The 22,381-nt window shown below is 46.2% G+C and overlaps 1 protein-coding gene across 10 annotated transcripts in view; it reads right to left on the bottom strand.

The window, feature by feature from the left end:
• The window catches only part of WNK2 (WNK lysine deficient protein kinase 2), a 120,513-nt gene that overhangs the window by 40,216 nt on the left and 57,916 nt on the right, over nt 1-22,381 (bottom strand). For 9 of the 10 annotated variants that reach the window (XM_032698761.1, XM_032698752.1, XM_032698755.1 and 6 more), the window contains exons 6-12: nt 21,672-21,891; nt 18,913-19,201; nt 15,276-15,472; nt 11,290-11,436; nt 6,766-6,942; nt 5,193-5,738; nt 2,081-2,395 (exon numbers count right to left, since the gene is read on the bottom strand). In XM_032698761.1, coding sequence (XP_032554652.1) covers nt 2,081-2,395; nt 5,193-5,738; nt 6,766-6,942; nt 11,290-11,436; nt 15,276-15,472; nt 18,913-19,201; nt 21,672-21,891 — 1,891 coding nt within the window. The remainder of the gene's footprint in view (nt 1-2,080; nt 2,396-5,192; nt 5,739-6,765; nt 6,943-11,289; nt 11,437-15,275; nt 15,473-18,912; nt 19,202-21,671; nt 21,892-22,381) is intronic. The other variant, XM_032698759.1, reaches the window with a different exon arrangement.

Raw genomic sequence — 22,381 nt, 5'->3', positions numbered from 1 at the left:
TTCATAAATATATATAATTTTATATATATTTATATATATTTACAAACATATGTCTTTAAAATCCTTCTACAGGTGCACAGCTAGAAACAAGCCCCTGGACTGCAACTGCTACACTTAACACTCAAGCAGTGGTGGGCTGGGGTTAAAAGCTCAGCAGTGAACCAGTCAGCCCCACTGGTTCTGTGGCAGTGAACCAGTGAGTCCCACTCCTTGTCTCTAACACCACACACAGGCCATGCCAAGCTTGACTGCAGTTTTGATAAAACTGCAAAATTAATGAACAATGAGAACACAGATATAATGTATCTACATTTTGGTAATGCACTTGACCAAGTGCCTTACAAAAATCTCATTTGCCTGAGAGGTTCAGGTCGGTTGGGATGCGAGGGCTGCCACGTCTGAACACAACGGGAGAGATAAAAACATTATGGCAGAATAGCAACAAAATGCAGTGTCTGGATTATATAGACAAGTATGAAACTTCTCTTACACCCAAGAAGACTTTACCAATGTATATCCGAAAACCAGCATGGAGAGCACATGGATTGATACCGGCTTGATTTCTTAAACTGAACAAGAGAAGGGGGTAACTTACAGATGGACACAAGAATGAGTTTAGCAAACCAGCGGTTAAATGTCCTGAGGGATATGGGACGTGAAGAACAGACATGTGCCTTGATGGCCAGGGGTTTCTAAGGTAGTACAGGATGACTTTTATCCCCCATATCACACTGCACAACAAGGAGGTTTGTTCGTGTTTCCACAGTGTCTAATGGGATTGACCCTGCACTGAAGGCACCAGCACTGACCCTGTCATGAGCTGTGCATTCAGAAAAAAGGCAGCTGGAGAAGGAATACCTTAAGTGATGGACATGCTTGACCCAGCCAGGCTTTTCTGGGGAGCCTGCAAGTGAAGTACTACAGACAGGCTCTACCATTCCTGCTCCATCTAAGATACAGAATACAGACATTCACGAGGAAACGTCCTACATTACAGCAGGAACGTTGATTTGATAGGAATTAATCTGCCACTGATGGACAGGAAAAATAGGGAACTGGAATCCAGCTTTAGTGTCGGCATAACCCTTCCTGAGCATCTTCTGGAGGCAGTGTTGAGTTGTGCCTCCAATGGAATTCCAGGCTGCACTGTGGAGTCAAGGTATCTGATAAGCCATGGAAGAACAGGCAGAACCAAGAGATTCAGCTTGAAAAGATGAAACACATACTTTGGGAGGAAAGGTAGCTCAGAACAGAGCCTCAAGAGGAACAACTCTGAATGCAGAATCACAGGGGGACATTTACATCCACAAGTGGAGAACAAATCAGACTTATTTCCTGAAATTAGGTAGAAATGTCATGGCTTTTGTTTTGCTTTGCTAACAGGGAGGTGAAGAGAAGGAAATGTTCTGTGATGTTCTGTCAAGACTGAAGATTAAGTAATTATGGGAGTGGAAAGAAAAGTCAAAATAGCAAACAGGAGAAGCTGACATTCTCTAAAGGAAATCACTAACATGTCCTGCTTATATGACCACTGAGAATTAGGAATGCCTATGAATATCTGAAGAAACAAAAATCCCAGGGCTAGAGTAGACTTCAGGCAATACAGGAGGACAAAATGCTAAATGCAATGGGAATAGTGCTCAAGCTGAGGAACATGAAGGGCTTTTGCATAACGAAGGCTTAGATAATGGAGCAGTTTCTTAAGGCAAATGATGGTTGGTCACACAAGTGCTTGAGACATTTAAAACAGGACTGGACAAAACACAGGTGAAACTCTACAGAACAAATTCTCACTGACCCACAGTGAGAATTTCTTAATCTCTTAAATGTCTATCTCTGTGCTCAGCTACAGACAAGCGCTGCTGCCTCAAGGAGACATTTCCCAAGGTACAACGTGAGGTTTCCAGCTTCACTTGGAATTGCCAATTATTTGCTGACCCAGAGTTGCCGGCATCCAGGACAAGCGGCTCAACAGAGTGAGGGGATAACCTCCCTTGTGCAATGAGCTCACTGTCTCACAAAGGAGGAAGCACGAAGTTAAGGCTGAGGCCCGTGAGTTACTTCAGAGGAAGGGCTCTACCTCTTGAGATGTCTCTGCGCCTGCCGGGACAGCCGAGCAGGGGGCTGGGAGCTGCTGGCCCAGTGGCTGGGAAAGATCAGGCTGGAGCTGCAGCAGAGCAGAGGGCTGGACAGGCAGGCTGGGGTCTATAGGTACGGGCGGGCTGGCTGTGGCCAGGCTGCCATGGACCTGGGGAGCGCCTTCGGGAGCGACGCAGGGCGGCACCAGTTCAGGCTGCAGCTGCAACGGCGGTGACATGACTATCGAAGGTTGCACCGGCAGCACGGGCACCTGGGCTCCAGCTTCCAAAGCAAACTGAGCGTGTCCAGGCATGGGCTGCAACACAATGAGAGCTGTTAGCACACACCTCTGCTCAGAGGGCTCGGGACTTACGTGACAAGGCATCAAAGTCACCCGCATCCATGGAGAAAGGACCCCAGCTCTGCAGTGAGACCGGGTTTGGGTGAGCTCACTGACTACTAAAGAGACTAAACTTCCTTTGAAATGACTAAATAAAAAAACTAAAGATTCTCTCTATATGATTATGACACCGTGTGCATTGCTCAGGCACCAGTTAATTTGTAGGGACAAAGACATATTTTGCTAAGTAATGAAAAATCACAGAATTCCAGAATGGAATTCCAAGCCCTGTCCAACCTGGCCTTGGACACTTCCAGGGATGGGGCAGCCACAGCTTCTCTGGGCAACCTGTGCCAGGGTCTCCCCACCCTCACAGGGAAGGATTCCTTCCCAATATCCGATCTAACCCTGCCCTCTGGCAGTTTGAAGCCATTCTCCCTTGTCCTGTCCCTCCAGGTCCTTGTCCCAAGTTCCTCTCCAGCTCTCTTGGAGCCCCTTTAGACACTGGAAGAGGTTCTAAGGTCTCCCTGGAGCCTTCTCTTCTCCAGGCTGAATACCCCCAGCTCTCCCAGGCTGGCTCCAGAGCAGAGGGGGTTCCACCTTTTAAAGCATCTCCGTGGCCTCCTCTGGACTCCCTTCAAAATCTCTGGTGATTAATTCATTCTCCTGAATACTTCGCTCTGCTTTTAGTAGCCTACCACTGTCCAAGCAGAGAAAAATACACTCTACCCATAACCTAACTTCAGATATTTTAAGGAATCTGCCATATATGCAGAATCAGTAGCTGGGTTAAGTGACACAATTAACTCTTTTTCACTGGATATGCACCAGTGTCCTACTTTAGTTTAGTGTAGTTTACACACTGAAGTCACAACCTAACCCTTGACATGCCAAGCCCAAAGGCCCCAATCCTGCCAGCACTCCCCTGTGGACAGAGGGATTTTCATTTATCTCACTGGATTTCTCCAGTGCATTAAAATAACCCGTGTGCGTAAGCACTTGGTGGGAACTGGACTGAGGTGACAGGATTCCAACTACCTTAGAGACTGGGTTGTTATTCTGCATAACAGTCCTTTTGAGTTGTATATTTAAAACCAGAACATTCTCCTTTTAGGTACATCATGTATTTTTTCCAAAGGGACAGAGCTTGTGGGAAGAGAAAGAAGGAAAGAAAGGAGTATATGGAAGAAAAAAGACTTTTAGTACTAGGTAGAACTGTGCCTAATTTGTACTTTTTTTAAAGTATCATCACCTAGAGATTTAGGCTATTGGAAAATACATTAAAAAAAGTCAAGACTCAGATGGGAACTAGGCCACACTGTTTCATTGCTGCATGCTCTCTGCAGGTTCTGGATGTGAGCTGAAAACTATTATCCCAGGTTTTATTGTGGGTACAAATAAAGACAGGATGTGCTTCACAGCACCTCACAGTTACACGGCTGCCCAAGGGGGGGTTTTTAGACTGACAACTGTGGTGTAACACCACAGAAGGGTGGTGACATTCTATTTCAAATCTTATATAACTAGAATAATTCGCAAAATATTTCAATGTCTAATTTACCTGGGCGAAACAAAACTCAGAGGTGCTAAACATCAACTGCAACAACAGCACTACATTATGTACAGAAATACCTCTCCATTAAAAGTACTTCACATCAGAACAATGTATTTTAAAATATTTCTCTGCACTTTGTAATAGCCATTTTTTATTCTAAATTCTTCCATATGCAACTCTTCCATGCATATTTGATAAGTGACAACTGTGTCAAGATGGTTTGGGAACATCAGCTCTCCAGTTCTGGTGTTTGCCATGCTCCCTGTGCCTAATGGGCTTGATTCCACCCCCTCTAAAGCCACTGGGAATACTGGGTAACATTCCCAGGCTGCATGCTACTGCAATTCTCACAGACAGTATTTCTGTACCAAATACACCGCCGAAGAGAGAAATTTAAAAATGATGTAGTGCTCCGAAGATGCTGGGCTATGGCAGGTTGGGATGGGATGTTATGAATTTTAATCAGCATGTTATGGCGAAGGGATGTGGCAGAACACAGATTTTCCAAATGCCATTAATTAACAGATTTGAGTGCCCTCTCCTGCTCAGGTCAGACTGTGTTTCACGTTGTCGTATCACAGATGTGGTGAGAGAAGTATTTACAGACTCTGTCAACAAGTCCTGAGCCAGTTTCCTTGTAAATACTGCTACTATTCGAGCTCCATTTATGCTTAATTTCTCTTAAGGAGGGAAGGGTCTGCAGTTCGAATCCATCCCTGCCCTGCAGGCCTGACAGTGCTCTTCCACACAGTTTTCCGGAGCTGTTACCAGATGGACACTTCCCTTTGCTGTCTTAAAGATGTTCTGCATCAAAACAATTCTTCTGCTCCTGCCAACTCCCCCATGTGTATCCTCTGCATCTGACATGGACTAGGGTATGGGCACCAGCAAGGCTCGGCATGCCCTCCTGCCCCAGGAGAACCACAGTTCACACCTCTTCAAATTTGAGATGGAGAAGGAAGAGGGAATTCAGAAAGTGCTCCGTCCTCTCGCTGCCCAAAGCCTGTTGGGTTACGCTCATGACACCCCCCTGTCCCTGGGTGAAGGCACCACCTGCTCCCCCCTGACCTCACAGCTCCAGCCACCATCTCCAGGACCGAGGTCGAGAAGCCAACAAAACATCTCAAGAGCAAGGAATGAGCCTCCCCACTGAGTGCTGGTGAGGGAGAGAGCCCCGGGAATGCCCGTGCCCAGAGACCGCCCCAGCCCGGCAGTTACCTGGTGAGCAGCCCCCGGCGCGGCCAGAGCCGGCTCGGGAGGGTGGATCACGCTCGGCTGCAGCGCCGGAGGAGCAGGAGGAGGCGGCTGCTGTGCCTGGGACACGGCCTGGGTGCTCTGCGTGTGGTGGGGAGAGGGTGCGTCGCTCGGCAGGATCTGCTGGAAGGTGGGCTGGAACATCGGCTGCTGGGGCAGCGGGGGCACCCCGGGGTGCGGCGGCAGCGCTGGCACTCCCGGCGGGGCCACGGCGAGCAGCGGGATCGTGGCAGCCGACATGTTTGGCACTATGGTTTGGCAGGGCAGGACCAGGGAAGCCACGGTGGTGTGAGGCAGGTTGACGGCCTGCATGGGCAGGGCAGGGGAGTTGGGGGCCATGGGCAGGGTGGGGTTCATGGGCAGGCTGGGCAGGATCACGGCCGGAGCAAAGTACTGGGAAGGAGCAGGAATGGGGGGCACGTTTGCAGCAGGGATGTCAGAGAGGTTTGGAGGAAGGCTGTCAAGGCCTGCCAGAGGAGTAATTGCAGGAATGACAGGAAACTGAGGAATCTGAAAAAAATACAATATCGCATAAATTGCCGGTGTTTCCACTGATGGTACAAAACAGTTCCATTTGCCACGCAAGTCCCTAAAAACCACCTGTGCCATGAGGATAATTATGTCTGCTCGTTAATCACTTCCATTCACTTCCTGAGGTTTACAAACAGTAATAAAAACTGATTTATGCTTAAATCATTAGTAAAAGCAAAAAAAAAAACTTTCGGGACGCATTTTTATACTTTAGAAGCTTAAAACTACTTCTAACACCATCTTGAAGCCTTCAAGCAACATCCTAATTAAAAGCTGCTTTTATTTTAACAGAAGTTAAAAGGAATTAAACCAGACATAACATGAAACTCTTTCATGCAAAATTCAGTAAGACTATTTAAACCCTTGTTTTTAAATAAGCTGCGACCCAAGCAGCGTGGAAGAACCCAGAAAAAAGGGTTTTTACAATTGAAACCTCCCGGTGATGGAACAAACCCTGGCATCATGGTGCCAGCTTGCTCCTGCCCTTCGGCACAAGCTGCTTCACATCACAGTGGTTGTTACCAGTGAACACAGTGACAGCACCAACCACCTCCCAGGCCAAGGGAAGGGTACATCTCTGCTTTGGAGATCAGAACCAGGGCAGAGAAAGAGACAGGGGTGGCAGGTGTAGGGGAAAGTGGTGAAGTCAGGAGGTCAGAAAATTAAAAAAAAAAGGACAACTTCTCATGCTATCAAGCCTGGGATGGGGAAGAGAGTGTTCCAGAGGGGACAGTGTAAAAAACCCAAACCAAAACAACATCAAAAAGCAGTCACTGCCAGTTTGGAACTGCCATTAACTGGATGCCACATGGTTGGGTACAAGAGATTTCTGCTTCACCAAACAAATAATAAATAATAAAGGAATACACAGGAACTGGGAAAAAGCAAATATTCTCATGGCCTAATTAAACTGGCATGCAGTCAAAATAGCCACACGAAAACGGGAAATCACGTTAATTATTAGCTGGAGAGCTTTCCCCAAATGGATGTGTTCACACGCCGTTACCTGGGAGGGGGCCACGGGCGGGAGCTGCGGCACAGTGGAGATCTGCAGGGGCTTCAGGGGGGCACTGCTGGCTGCCACCGGCGAGCCCTGCGCCGGGAACTGGGGCAGCAGGTGTGGCGCGGGCTGGAGCGGGCACACGGGCTGGCTGGCCAGGACCTGGGACATGGGCTGCTGCTGCTGCGGGAGACAACAGGGGAAAAGGCTTATTGGCTTGTGGGCCACAGAAGGACCAGGTGGCGGAACACACTGCCTGCCTCTGTCCAGCGCGCTGTCAGGACAGACCTGGCGGTTGGACTGTGGAACCACAGAACCACTGAGGTTGGAAAAGACCTTTAAGATCCCTGAGTCCAATCGCCAACCCAGCACTGCCAGGTCCACCACTCAACCATGTCCCCATGTGCCACATCTACATGTTTTTTGGACACTGGCAGTGAGCCCACCACTTCCAGTGACCCCTCCAATGCCTGACCACCTTTTCCATGAAGAAAATTTCCCTAATATCCAACCTGAACCTCTCCTGATGCAACTTGAGGCAGTTTCCCCTTGTCCTGTCACTTGTTCTCTGGGAGTAGAGCCCAACCTGCCCTCCCTCCGGCTCCCCCCTCCTGTCAGGGAGTTGGAAAGAGCAAAAAGGTCCCGCCTGAGCCTTTTCTCCAGGCTGAGCCACCCCCAGCTCCCTGACCTGCTCCTCATCAGACTTGCGCTCCAAACCCTTCCCCAGCCCTGTTGTCCTTCTCTGGACACGCTCCAGCCCCACAGGAGACATTCCAGCCCCTCAGGACATGCACCCAGCATGGACAGCTTACAGAAGAGATGGACACTCCTAATTCAAACACTGCACAGTAGCCCGTGTTTGAAACATATTTAAATACAAGACACATTACCTAAAAAGACAAGTTCTAACTATCTTGGAGAGGTTATTTGTAACAAACTCAGACTCTTTAAATCCCAGAGATTGTTCCAGTTGGCACTGTGAAATCCCACCCACTAACTTTCAAGATGCAGATAATACCCAGCTCATCCTGGCGTGCAGAAGCTGCTACCTAAAGAAGCAGGCATAGGAACCACAACACTTCTTATCTGAGACACAATAAATCACAGTAATTACAGTAAAAGCTGGGTCCCAGTTATTTCTGAGGTGCTGTAGTGACAATGTGGCAGTGAAAAAAGCAGTTTTACTCTTCCAGGGAAAGCAGGCTTTGGGTAGCAGAATAGTGAGAAAATGTTACATTAAAGCTGAAAATAACAGAATAACAGAATAACTTCCACATTTTGTGTGCTACCAGTATCTCCTCCTTCAGTTCCTCTAATTAGTTCTGGAAAGACTTAAAAAACCCTTCTGGTCCAGAAAGATGGCACTGGAGACACAGGTTGGCTCATGGTGACCTATTTGGGACTGCAGGGCTGATGGTTCCACCAGACTCTGCAGCACACAGCACCTCACACCGTGCCCATGGTCAGGTCAAACATGGTCAAACTTTAAAAGGGATAGCCAAGTGTTAGAATCCTTCATCTTTGCCACTTCCACCACAAATCTGTATAGGAATATGTTGCTCAGCACTTTTTTAATAGCAGGACTCCTCAACCAGTTTGGTATTAATGCAATAAAACTGTAGCAGATGTACTATAGAATCACAGAAACATTTCAATCGGAAGGGACCTCAAAGATCATCTCATTGCACCCCCTGCCATGGGCAGGGACACCTTCCACTAGCCCAGGTTGCTCCAAGTCCTGTCCAACCTGGCCTTCAACACTTCCAGGGATGGGGCAGCCACAGCTTCTCTGGGAAACCTGTGCCAGGGCCTCCCCACCCTCACAGGGAAGAATTTCTTTCTCATATCTTAGCTGAACCTACCCTCCTTCAGCTTAAGGTCATTCCCTCTTGTCCTGTCTCTCCACCCCTTGCCCAAGTCCCTGTCCAGCTCTCTTGGAGTCCCTTTAGGCACTGGAAAGGCCTTCTTGGAGCCTTCTCTTCTCCAGGTTGAACACCCCCAGCTCTCTCAGCCTGTCTCTGCATTGACGAAGCAAGATGCCATCCACCCTTAAACAGCTAAAATTCAGCCATGACTGGTTAAGTTCCCAATACAGGATCAGGGAACAAAAGAGAATTTGGCACTTGGTGTCACATATCCAGGGCTGACAACACTGAGTGCCACGAGTGAGCACATCACACTGGAGGTGGCACTGAAGAACTCCCTGCAGCCTCAGTGTGGCTCCTGTAGCATAAGGTGGCCATGCCTGAGCATTACTCTGCCACATGACATCAAAGCCCAGCAACATGGATCTGTGCTGCAGTTTCTGCCATCCCAGGTTTTGGGAAAAGAGGCGGCATCTACCCAGCTACAGTCCCAAACCCAAGGGAACGGCAGCGTGGGAGCTGGCCTGGCACTGCTGATGGGACGAACTGGCCAAGGTGGAGGCACCTGGGGAGTGCCTGAGGGATTGGGGGGGACCCCACTCACCCCATGGAGGAACTCCTGCCAGACCCAGCCCGAGCTCCAGAGTAGAACAGCCGCCCACCCACTGGGCTGAAGCAAATAAACCTGCCAGTTCCCACAGCCAGCTCAGCTCTCACACCCAGCCGGGTTAATCTGCAGCTCAGACGGCTGCCCACGGGTCACCACGGACAGGGGGCACTGGCACAGGTGGCTCAGCCACCTCCCACTCGAGGAGAGACCGCGTTAGCAGCAGGAAAACAGCAGTCAGGGAACAGAGAGGCTTCCTAAAACCTCTGCTTCAAATTCAGCTTGTGTCTTAAAGTGCTTGTGAATGGGATGAGGCACAGGGAGGGGAAAATATCCAGGTGGATTAGGTAACTTTGCCTCATAACTTTAACAGTATAAATGCACAGACACTCAAATTGGAAAAAAACCCAAAACAATTAGAAGATGCAACATTGATCCCACGTCTGAGCCACCAGTGTATAATGATACAAGAACATTCCCTAGGCAAGTGAATTTCTCACCCCCATTTCCTCTTCTGCCCTACCCCCCCCAGCATGGACATTCCCAAAGTCCCCACACACCTGGGGACTCCGGGACCACTGGACCTACTGCTGTCTCTGAAACACAGGTGCACTCTGGGAAGTTCTGCAGAAAAACTTGACCATTTTACCTATTTTTGTAATAATAATAATAATAAAACTGTAAAAAGCCAGTTTTTTATTAGGCTTCCTGGTAAGATTAGGAAGCAAAGACAGACCAGTAATTAAATCCCTCTGCTGTCAGGGACAGAACTATTCCAAGAGAGAGCAATGCTGTGAGGAAAGGGCACGATAAAGAAATTAAGTTGGGCAAATATCCTATTCCAAACCAGAATTTGCTCATGGGGGAAAATAAACAACAGATTTGGAACTGTCAAAATAAAGCTCCAGAGGCCACCAGCAAGACCTGTGCAAATGGTGAGGTCCTAAACTTGCCTGAGTATAAAATTTTTGTCTGAGACAACCACGGGAATATCTCTACCCATTAGAAAAAAACCTGTTATGTGACAAAACCTTGCACAAAGGTATGTTTTTCAAGGAGACCAAATGACACGTCTCCGTTATTGATGCTTTGAGAAGAATGGGGCATGTTAAAAAAAACCCTAAATGGCAACCAGTGAGATAAATGTTGATAATTCAAAAGGTTTGGAGAGGTATGATTCGTGCCAGTCAAAAAGTAGAGACACTCTCCAGCACTAGCAACAGTTTCTACTGAAGGAAGCCAAGTTTCTTGTATAATCACCGAAATAAGCCATGAATTACCAGATCATACCAGGCTGTGGCTGCATCCCTCACGAGAGCACCCCGTCCACTAGCTGGGAAGAGCTGCTTTGGAAATAGCTTTAGGAAATGCAGGGTTTGGAGTGAGATTTGACCCCTGAAAATGCACAAGAGTTACTGTTTGGAGGCAACTCAAGAGACAGGCTTTGCTGCTGAAGGTGGACCTCCTGGCTGGGTGCCTGCACTGAACTGTATTAACACTGTATTTGCACATCTCATCGAGCAGCACCACTGAGGATTCAGAGACAACTGGCACAAGGCTAAGGGGTCTCTTTCTAACCTTTTAGAAAGGAGGTGCTGAATAATAACACAAAATTATTAACAAACTATTGGATTTTTACAGATCAAGACAGCACACTGATATCAATGCAAGGCTTCAGGTTGATGCTGTGAAGCCACAATAGAAGACTTAAACTCAACCAAGACATGCCAATGTGTGTTCCATGACTGTCCTCGAGGCTGTTAGGCCAAATACCCATTGCCCCACTCCTAAGTCTCTCAAGTTGCAGTTTAACAGTTTCAAACAGCTCAAACTCGCTACAGGTATCACAGAATCACAGGAGTGGTTTGGGTTGCAAGGGACCTTAAAGTTTATCTTGTTCCACTGGAGCAGGTTGCTCCAAGCCCCACCCAACCTGGTCTTGGACACTTCCAGGGATGGGGCAGCCACAGCTTCTCTGGGCAGCCTGTATGAGCTGGAGCAGAGCACAGGGAAGGGGTGGGATGAGTCAAGGGATTTTTGGCAGAGCCCAACTCTCACCTGCTGGCCGGCCAGCACTGGCGGCGGCGGCTGCCCCAGCGGGAGGGAGGCGACCGTGGTGGGCTGGACAACCGGGAACGGCATCGCCGGCTCCTGGTAGTGCTGGGGCACCACGGCGGGCGCCGCCGGCACCGCGGGGAGGACAGGCTGTGGAGAGAGAGCACAGCATCAGGGAGGGCACCGCCACCTCAGGGGCTCTGCAACCGCTCAGCACCAACACAGCCGCGCACAATTCCTCCGCTCGGTACTTGGCTCAAAACAGAGGGGAGAAAACTTCTCTGCAAGGAATGGAAATCTAAAAATGTGGGAAAAAGTCAGCAAATGCCAAATAAATTAATGAAACCACACCGCATTTCTTTCTGGAAGCAAGAGTGCAGACCAGTAAAACCAGTGGAAGCACAGTGAGTGGGAACAGACCAGCAACAACAACTGGGTAACGGTTTTATCTTTACAAATTTATCTTCAAATTTATCTTCACAAAGTTTTTTCTAATTTTGTAATCTTCATCTTCCAAAAAAGCAGGTAATTTACTGGAAATGGATGCCACGAAAATAAATGGAGAAATGAGAAACAAATTAAAACCATAGTTGAAGTGGAAAAAAATTAAAATAGAAATTCAGATCAGGTTTTAACAACATCAGATCTCTACAACTTCAGCTCAAACAAACAGATAAATTATAAATAAACAGTATGTCAGACTGAGGCTCATAGGCCTAAAAATCCCCTACTGCAGCTCCAGTTATGTGCTTGTCAACTTGGTCAATAATACCCAGTTAAATACAGCAATTCTTCTTTTTTTTTTTAATTGGAAAACAGAAGGTTTTTCATCAGACTTTGTTTCCTGTGCTTTTTGAGATTTACTGGACTCAGAACTCTTAACCTAAATTATCACAGGAAGAAAAAAAAACATGGCAGACCCATCAGAAAATAAAAAGTTAGATGAAATATTTTGCTTGTGAATGAAGGATGTTGTCTTTTCAAACCCTCAATCAACAAGTTTAGATTAAAATTACTGGAACATATCAACAGAAAGAATGACAGAATGTGCTGCACAGCTTGACTTGATAATAAATTCTGCTCAAGGTGTGCCTTTGGAGTGTTACATTTAGAAGGGTTCATTTGGTGCTTCAGGTGAAGAAGAAATGAGGAAGGATTCATCCCATCCATTCCAGGAGATGTGTGCCCATAGGAAAAGTGCTTTCCACAGTAGAGGGAGCTGGCTACAGATGCCAAGAATGAATTTTTTACCTTCAAGTGAACAGAGTTGATGCATTTCCAAAATACAGTTCAGATTTTCTTGGCAAAGTTTTGGAAAAATATATGGTAAAATCAGGGGAAATGAGGCACTTCCCAAGTGTGTAGGGTAAATCTGGAAAAAAACACTGTTCCTGGATTTAATTTTTTTCTTCTCTTGATGCCTCTGGATTTTTTAGATTTTTAGCTTTTTGCAGATTTTAGAAGTAGTTGTGTAATGAATGTAGGTTTTAATGTACCTGTATAATTCGTCACCCTTTAGCACAGTAGTTTACACCTAACCCTTTCACCCCATTTCATATCAAACTTTCTAAATTCCTTTAGTTTGTTTAGACTTCTCTCAAGGCAGGCCTTCATTCTGTTTAAGAATGTTGCACTCCAGGCCTCTAGAACAAGATACACCATAGTCAAAGCAACCTTCAAATCCTTAACCTTGGAGGAGCTCCAAGAGACTGTATGTGCTGTGATGAAGAGGAAGATGAGGAAGAAGGGGTCCTGAGGGACCCCTGACTCAAGTTCCGGAGGGGTATGCTGGGGGTAGAACTGGGAAGGATCTGGGGGGTGGATAGATCTGGGATTGGATGGACAAACCATAAATTGTGGAACCCCTGGACACATGGGACAAACGTCTCTGTACTCCTGGTGGTTGAAGGCCTTCATTAAAGAACCAGCTCTATATCTTATCTCTACTAGTAATTGCCTGGGGAGTCTATTTTTTTGCTCTCGTGATCTTTAAGGCATCACTCTTAAGACAAGAGGATGCAACCAACAAAAAAATGAATACCACGTCATCACTGTCATTTTTACTGCTTGGGGTGCTCCAGTCCCCAGCGTGCTCTGCTAGCTGGGATGGGACCACGGAGGCTTCTCACAGAGGAGTCACGGGATGGTTCAGGTTGGTAGGGACCACTGAGGTCATCCAGTCCAATCTCCCTGCTCAAGCAGGTTTCCCATGAGCATGTTACTCAGGATTCTGCTCAGACAGGCTTTGAGTATCTCCAGGGAAGGAGACTCCACCACCTCCCTGGGCAGCCGGTGCCAGTGCTCCTTGCTTCCTGGCCATCAGAGGATTCAGAAGGCAGAATGTTTTCTGCAACCCTTGTAGGTCTCATGGGGGGAAGAACTGGTCTTTTGGCCAATTCTGACTTGTAAAGATTCCCATAACAGAGCAGGTCTGAACACCTGCCACAGGGCCCCCTGCTCCGGGGAAGGGGCTGGAACACAGCATTTTCTGGGAGTCAGTTAACTGGGGAGTGAGAACTTCCAGCAGGCATTGAGGCTTCTGATGTGTTCTGGTCTTGACCAGTCCAAAATGAGCGGTCTGGGCATGCCTGAGGAGACTGGTGAGGACACATGAGCTCTGTAGAGCCTGCAGGACCCCAGTGCCACTGGAGGCCACGCGCCCGCTTCCTCTTCTCTCCCCCGCAGATCCGCGTCTTCCTCTCCCGGTTCCCAGGGAAGGGATATGGCACTGGGAGTCACAGCCACGATGGGGTCACTGCGGCAGCAAGACACAGTGTAAGGGTGGCCTGTCACACGTGAGGGGCACAGAGGCTGGATTGGGACACAGTCCTCCACAGCTCCCCAGGGACACAACGCGCTCGCTGGAAGCGCTCAGAGATCTCTGTTCCTTGTGTATGTTTGTCCTTGCACCAGCAATTCCATGAAGCACTTTTGGCCGAGGTCATAATGGGAGCAAGAGGGAACATCTGACAGGGCTGCCAGTGCCTGTGTTGGAGCCCCAGTAAGGGACATACATCGCTGACTCCACACGAGGTCAAACCCACACCAAGAGCCCCAAAGGCAGGGACTGGATGACCCTGTAACCCTTGTCAGAGCTGGAAGGAACACCAGAGCCGGGGGCTCTTGGAGCAGAAACACGGGACTACACCAACAGTGAGCAAAACAAAGCAGTTTGCAACCATGTGCAGCAGATTAAAAGGAAACACAGAATCATGGAATCATCGAAGTGTTTGGCTTGGAAGGGACCTTACAAACAACCTCATCCCAACCCCTGCCCTGGGCAGGGACACCTTCCACTAGCCCAGGTTGCTCCAAGCCCCGTCCAACCTGGTCTTTAACACTTCCAGGGATGGGGCAGCCACAGCTTCTCTGGGTAACCTGTGCTAGGGCCTCATCACCCTCACAGAGAAGAATTTCTTCCCAATATCCCATCTAACCCTGCCCTCTGGCAGTTTAAAGCCATTTTCCCTTGTCCTGTCATTCCAGGCCCTTGTCCAAAGTCCCTCCACAGCTCTCTTGGAGCCCCTTTAGGCACTGGAAGGGGCTCCAGGGCTTCCCTAAAGCCTTCTCTCCTCCAGGCTGAATACCTCCAGCTCTCCCAGCCTGTGTCCAGATCAGAGGGGCACCAGCCCTTGGAGCATCTTCATGGCCTCCTCTGGAACTGCTCCAACAGGTCCATGTCCTTCTTGTGCTTTGTGGCAAAAGCCACTAACGGATTTCAGCATCAACAGATTGATAAGGAACTTTTTTACTGAAAGCATGACAGCTGCCAGTGAAGCAGGATGGCAAATACCACTACTCAGGCACCATCACCCATTTCACATCCACCAGAAACGTATCACTGAGCAGGTCACCACCCACAGAGACGAGCGAGGAACACATAGAGAGAGTCCCGGAATCCACACCCTCCAGGAACAAGAATATAAATGGCAATACTAAATATGACCCAGGATACAAAATGATCTGAAAAAAAAAAGCTTTAGACTTACTGCTGAGGGCTGCTGGTAGTGCCCGAGCTGGGGCAGGCTGTGGGGCACGGGCTGGCTCTCGCTCAGGGGGGGGCTGTACACCCGCTGGATGGCCGGGGGCACTGCATCGGGCAGGGACGAGTAGATGACACTTTGCTGGCTGCTCTGGGAGTCAGAATAAACAGTGGAGCCCTGGCCGCTGTCAAACGTGCTGTCAGCTGAAAGAACAGTTAATTTTTATTAAAAGCCCAACAACTCCAAACGTTCGAGTGACGACTTTAGAGCAAGGTCACCGTGGTTTATGCAATTAGCGTTTTTACTACCCTGGTCCTTTTGTTATATAAATAAATTATACAACACAAATGTTATTTTCTGCAAAAGGCACATACTGCTTCTCTTAAGCCAAAAGGCATCCCCATGGATTTCTGTGCACAGTGATATTTTAGGCACATTAATATTTCCTTTAAAGGGCATAAGGTTGACATTAAGAATTGCAGACGTCTATAGATTCTGTAGGATGAAAGGAGAGGTAATCCCAATTGTCATGTTCAGAGCAGATCATGGGTCTTTTAGAGTTCCATCTCCCAGGGATGCACTGACTTTAACACCTTTTTTTACTAGCAACACTAAAAATCACAAAATTCTTTATGCTGTATGACTTATTAGTCCAACAAGTCACGCCCTGTTTGCGTGTAGAGCAGTACCTCAAGCTGAAGGTCAGACACAAAACCATATGCAGGTTTCAGTGAGTTAAGAGCACACACTCTGGGAGTTTCTCAGGGAGCATTTGCCCAGTGAACCCGTGGAATTGCACAGCTACATACACTGGGAGAGCACCAGGTCCTTTGTCCAGGGGAAATATTGGTATTACTGATTTAAAAATGTTTCTTCATGACTTTTAAAGCCTGTAAAGTACAGGTTCCCAGCTCTTCTTGAGCATAAGCTACTGCTTTCTTCACTTGAGAAAGGAAATGAGATAATCAGACTGCAGCTGGATGTATCCAAAGGACAAACAGCTTCTAAGAGATTAAAAATTAAAAAACGAAAGAAAACTGCAACGCAGTTTAAAAAAATGGCTTAAGTTACAGCTAAGCTTAAACACCATTTCTTTTTCCAACACTTTCCATCGTCTCTTTTTTCCATATTCTAAATGAGGTTTTACTTATTTGGCTTTAAATAAAAAATTATTTTTTAATAGCACCAGAGATGACATTTCTCTTCAGTACTTACAAACTATTCTCCCAACTGTTTGGTTTTTTTTCTAAAATTAAACTCCCCTCTCTATTTATTCAGTTCATTTCTGAAGAGCCAACACAGCTCTCTCTCACGATGGGAATTCTGCTGCATAAACACTTCCATTTTATTACAAACAATTATTCAGGACCTCAAAGGGGAAAAAAAAAGTATGACAGTCAAGTGCTAAGGTAAAAGCTGTGAGTCAGCCTCAGGATTTTATAGAACAACACACATTAAGTTATTAATTTCCATTTTTACATTTGACCTCAGATTACATGAACAGGTGGCACTCTAATTTATAGAGGTCTTATGCTAAGAAAATGTTCAATTACTCTGATAGCAAATTGTCAAATAACACCAAGTGTTGGTTAAAAGTTGAGGAGGAATAGGAAATAAATTGGGGGGGTTATATTTAGTATAAAATTCTGCCAACTCATGTCCAGCAGAATCATGGCAAGCACAAATTGCCTTGTTGCACCACTGGAAACAAAAAGAGTCATAATTGCAGTGTTCCTCAAAGGAATTAGCATGAAATAAATATATGATCCAAAAAAATGAAATGAGCTCAATTTAGATTCAAATAAAAAGTTCTGTGAATACAGCAATATTGTGAGTGTTATGCAAATGTGGCATAACATTGTAAAGACATTTTCCCTGTAGAGGCATGCACGGATATTTCAGAATTCAAAGCAGACCTCTGTGTAGCCCTTTATACAATACCTGAATTAAAGCAGCAGCTGTGTCTTTGCTAAAGCTAATGCATCTTTAACTCAAATGTGCTTAAATACAAGCCCAGAACAGTAAAACAGAAACATTATGATAATTGTTTTGTAGGAAAATATGCATATCGGATTTTATCAGAAAAACTGGCTAGGAAAAAGGAAAAGAACTCTCATAAAATTTCAAATCTTCCAAGCAAAAAATCATAGAATCACAGAATGGTTTGGGCTGAAAGGGACTTTAAAGCTCATCTTGTTCCACCTCCTGCCATGGGCAGGGACACCTTCCACTAGACCAGGGTGCTCCAAGCCCCGTCCAACCTGGCCTTGGACACTTCCAGGGATGGGGCAAAAATATCTGGCAATGTTTCCTTCAAGATGGTTAAAAGTACAAACAGATTTAGATTTCAGTACCAGAGCTCGAGTCAGTATCAAAGGTTAATTTTAGCGGCCAGAGTCAGGGCAGAGTTACTTCAGGAAAATAAAAGCACTCCCCCTTCCTTGTGCTGTGCTGTTTGCTGGGGGTAAGTCTGACACTCAGAATCCAAACGAAGAAACAACAAGCTCTGCAAGCCAAACCAGGGAGCTTCTTAGCTAGAGACAGACCAAAATCAGTGCCTGGAATTAAACTAGGAGGCGTCCTTGAAACAGCCCCAGGATCAGCCCCAGCTGAATATCAAGGGCTGGCAGATCAGTGACTCCCTACTCTGATCTGCCACGGGGGAGCTCAAACAGGCCCTGGTTTCAGGGTTATAAGCTCAGGGTAAAAGAGAGCATGGGGGAACAGAGTTAACCTCTGACCACGATCCAAAGATCCAACAGCAATTACAGTGCCAGTCCACAGCTCTGGTGCTCCCAAGACCCCTGACCAAAACACAGCTGGTATTTCTTACAAAACAGGGAAATCTTAAATTATATCATGTAACATCCAGAGATGGATTTTTCTTCCTACCACAGACCTTTGCACAGCATCACAAAAAACTGCAAGACATCAGGAGTCACTTGAAAACACGAGAGCCTGCCACGCCTTGGTTTCAGTAAGGTCTGGTTTGCAATGAACATCTCCACAAGGCCAACATCATTTGAAAGAGCCACCAGTTGCTCTGACCAGTTTGAATCACACACATTCATAGAATCCCAAGTTGGAAGGAACCCACAAGGATCAGCAATCAGTCTGGTGCCAATTCAACTTCTGCAGGCTCTGAAATCATGTTTTCCACAAACTTGATTCCACCACCTAGCACAGAAAACACGTAGCTTTTGTGTCAAGCAGCAGGTTTCCTTGCCTTTCCATTTACAAATACATTATGGTTTTGGCATTTATTGCTACTGAAGGAATGTTATATAGAGATATCTGTATTATATAGTTTTCTTGAAACTTTAACAGAATATGCTGAGTTGGAAAGGACCAACAAGGATCATCCAGTCCAGCTCCTGGCCCTGCACAGGTCTATCCCTGAGAGCCACACCACGTGCCTGAGAGGATCATCCGAACGCTCCTTGAGCTCTGGCAGCCCTGGTGCTGTGCCCACTGCCCTGGGGAGCCTCTTTCAAAATTGTGATGTGTCTGCCCGGGACTCTTGCGTTTTTTGAGCTACTGTTCAAACCCACACACATCAGTTCCTCTCTCCCCCGAGCTGGGATCACTGTGGCTTTTTCCCTTGGAGATTCATCACCGTGTGCCCACAAACCACGAGACTTACACGCGACGGAGGTGACGCTGGTGGGCAGGTTCTGCTGGAAGGGGTGCTGGTCCGCCTCCGGCTCCTCCGGCTCCGACAGGATGTGGTGCCCCGTGTGGGACAGGTACGTGACCTGCACCTGCTGCGCCTGCGGCGCCTTCAGCTTCTCCAGGCACTCCGAGTCCCGCCGCTCCTCTGACTGCATCCTGGGCCAGATCCGCTCCCTCCTCCAGAGGATCAGTGCTACTCTGTCCCGTATGGACTTGGCAACTATCTTGAGATCGTTTTCATGGAAAAATCCCGAGTCAATCTACAGAGGAGGCACAGACTTAGCAAGGTCACGCGTGCATGGACGTGCGCACACGCGTCACACACGTGTGTCACTGAAATCTCTTCCTAACAGAGAAAACACCGGTTTGAAACAATCTGAATTTAAATAAATTTATTTCTCACGAGAACGGGAACTCGAGAGCTTGATGGGGTCTTTTTTTAATAAAACTTCTATCCTGAATGCATTAAAAAACCCAGTATGTAATTTCTAAGATCTGAATAGGTATTGGCTCAATTTATTCACCACTTAACATCCATTGTGGAGAGCAAGTTTAATGGCAGATGGGTTCCCTTCTTTTTTTTCTTATTAACACTAAAAGAATAGTCAAAACAGGAAAAAGAATCTTTGAACAATGCAACTGGAGTGAATCAAACTACCCCTAAATCTGAATTTATTGCCTTAACCTTTCCAGCACACAGTTTCCCAAATTACTCTGCCTGGCAGCACAGCAATCTCTGAGGGACAAGATGCTAACAGAATTATGTCTCAAATTAACTTCTCTTAAATAGTGAAGTCAGTCAGTATTGATTGACTTTTATAAACAAAAAGCCCATCAGTGAGCCCGATGCAGACTGTTCCCATCCGATGGAAAAGGGGACGAGGCTTCTCAGAACTCAACTGCTCGACAGATGAAACGGAAATTCATCTTTGTGCTATTTGTTCGCATAATCTCCTCCAGCACAGGGTATGAATTTTCATTTAATAATAACCTACCAGAGCTTTGTCTACTCTCCCTACATTCTTAACATACATATTCAATGGATTTGGAAGCACTTGTATCCATGGGGGAGATCTAGAGGCTTTCTTGCTTTGCTCTTGCCCAAACATGAGGCAGTTTCACAGCTTAAATTTTCACTGTTTAAAATTAATGGGGGTAAAGTATCCTAAAACACAGGTTCATTTTAATGAAGATGTGCCACTTTACAGTCCCCACCGATCAGGAGAGCTGACTTCAGGTTCCAAACCCACCAGAACACTTCAAGTTCCTTTTAGCCACATCCTTTGGACAGGTGGGATCACATCATCACATCAGTAATGATAAATAATTGCCTGCACTCAGGAGGTCTCCTGCATTCTTCTCTTCCACAGCACATAAAACAACAAACTGATGAAAGCACATGGCTTTGGTGTTCCACAACTGATAAGGACTAGAAAAAGACATTTAGGAATAAATGTCCCTCTTTTCTGCCCCTGCAACAGCCTCAAGTTTGAAAGCATTTCAGGACAGTCACTTAGGTAACTATTAATGCATAACACAGGTTTTAAAATTATTTGGGAAAGGGTATAGTGACACTGTAGTTTGGGCATGATCCTTGTAAATACACTTTTTACGAGAATCATTTCCTCTTCAAAACAAAACATCACAACTATGGACCAAGCAACCTACAGAACTTCAAAATGCCAGATATTTCCATCAATATTTAAATGCAAAATATAACAGCAGGTAACTGTACCAGAGCCACTTTTAAACTAAATAGTTCTGTAACAATACACTGCTGGAAAAGTACTGGACCAACTGCAAACTAATGACAAGAAGACAGAGGAGCCTGAATTCCTCCCACTAAATTTGGAGCAGAAGGTGACGATTCCCAGCAGAGCAAGGCAGCATTACCAAAAAGAGTGCCTCCTGAGCAGAACAGGAGTGGTGATGACAACACTGTTAAATGGGAACCCTTGGGATTTAGATTACAACAGCATTTCTGCAAGCACAGGAAAGTTCAGACCTCGGCTCAGAGCTTACTGATCTCTGAGCCTCCACGACGCTAGAACGGTGCAGTAAAGGCACCACTGAAATATGAGTTCAAGAACAATGTAGTGAAATTGGAACACAGATTCTCTAACAAAACTCCACAAGTTACGAGGACACAGAAACTCACCAAGTTAAACTTATCTGTTAAAAAATCCAAAGCTTATTCCTAACTGGGTGAATCTAGTTTCCTATCAATGTTTGGCGGTACAATGGCTGACCACAGACCTTCCTCATCTACATTCCTCCTAAGGAACACCATAGAAAAGATGGGAAAAGGAGTTTTGGAGAATTCAGTGCAGAAAGTTTTGTGACTGAACTTCTGAGCTCTTCTAATTTGTTTCAAGCTGCTGCCTGGAACTAAACAGATTCCAAACACATTCAAAGACATTCAACAGCCTACAGAAACTGGCAAAAGAGTTTGCAAAACATAAAAGTGGACCTTTATGGTCCCTAAGCTATTTGAAATGTTATTTCAGGCATCTGCTTTCATACATGGCAAACAACATGTTTCAGTTATTAGTTCTTCCCCATTTACCCCTTTCTTGCAGCATTCACTCCAAAATCAATGCAAAGTGCCTAAACTGGACACACCTGGAATGGGTCAAGTGGAGTTACTTTACCAGACTTGTTCCTGCTGTCTTTTGAGACTTATGCACTACTTTATATAAACACATTTTTGTCAGGAGAAGTTTATTTTACCATTTCTTGTGCAACATCATCAGGAGTTTCCTTCTCCAGATCAAAAGTAAACTCAATGGCTCCATTATCTTTGGGTTTTCCTTTCAGTTTCTTAGGATCTTCTACCCAGAGTCTTAAGGCAATAGAGGATTTCCTACCATGGTCTTCTTCTGCAAGTTCCACTCTTACCCCAGTATCTTCAGCAAAAAAGGCATGGCTTAATAAATCTTTAATTTCATATCTGCAAAGGATATAAAGAAGATTCAAATACTGCAAGTCAAGCAATTTCAGAAAGGTTTGTGACAAGAAATTGCTGTTAAAGGTGGAAACATTTACAGTATGTTTGGTGTCCAACCATAACAAATTTGTGTTCTTTTTGAAAAGACATGGGATTTCCCATGTTACTGAAAATGAAATGAAAGTGAAAAAATGACATTTCCATTTCTCAGAGCTTTAGCAACATTCACACACCACAAGCACATACAGAAATGCAGACTATAGCTTTGCTCAACTTTTCTTGAGTACCTGAGCCTAAGGAGTACTAAAGAAAAGGTTCCCTCTAGAGAGTCAGTTGAGGTCCCTAAAAACTGTATTTAGGAAAGACAGGAAGCACTGAGCACTAGAGAAACTGGTAGAGACCAGCAAAAGATCAGGTTTTAAACCTAAAGCTTGAAACAGTGCACAACATGTCTCCATATCCAGAGGCCACTGAGGCCAATGGGATCTGCTAC

The sequence above is a fragment of the Chiroxiphia lanceolata genome, chromosome 11 (genome assembly GCF_009829145.1).
Source record: "Chiroxiphia lanceolata isolate bChiLan1 chromosome 11, bChiLan1.pri, whole genome shotgun sequence".
Classification (NCBI taxonomy): domain Eukaryota; kingdom Metazoa; phylum Chordata; class Aves; order Passeriformes; family Pipridae; genus Chiroxiphia; species Chiroxiphia lanceolata.
The sequence above is the reverse complement of the archived record's forward strand: the minus strand, read 5'-3'. Positions and strand labels throughout refer to the sequence as shown.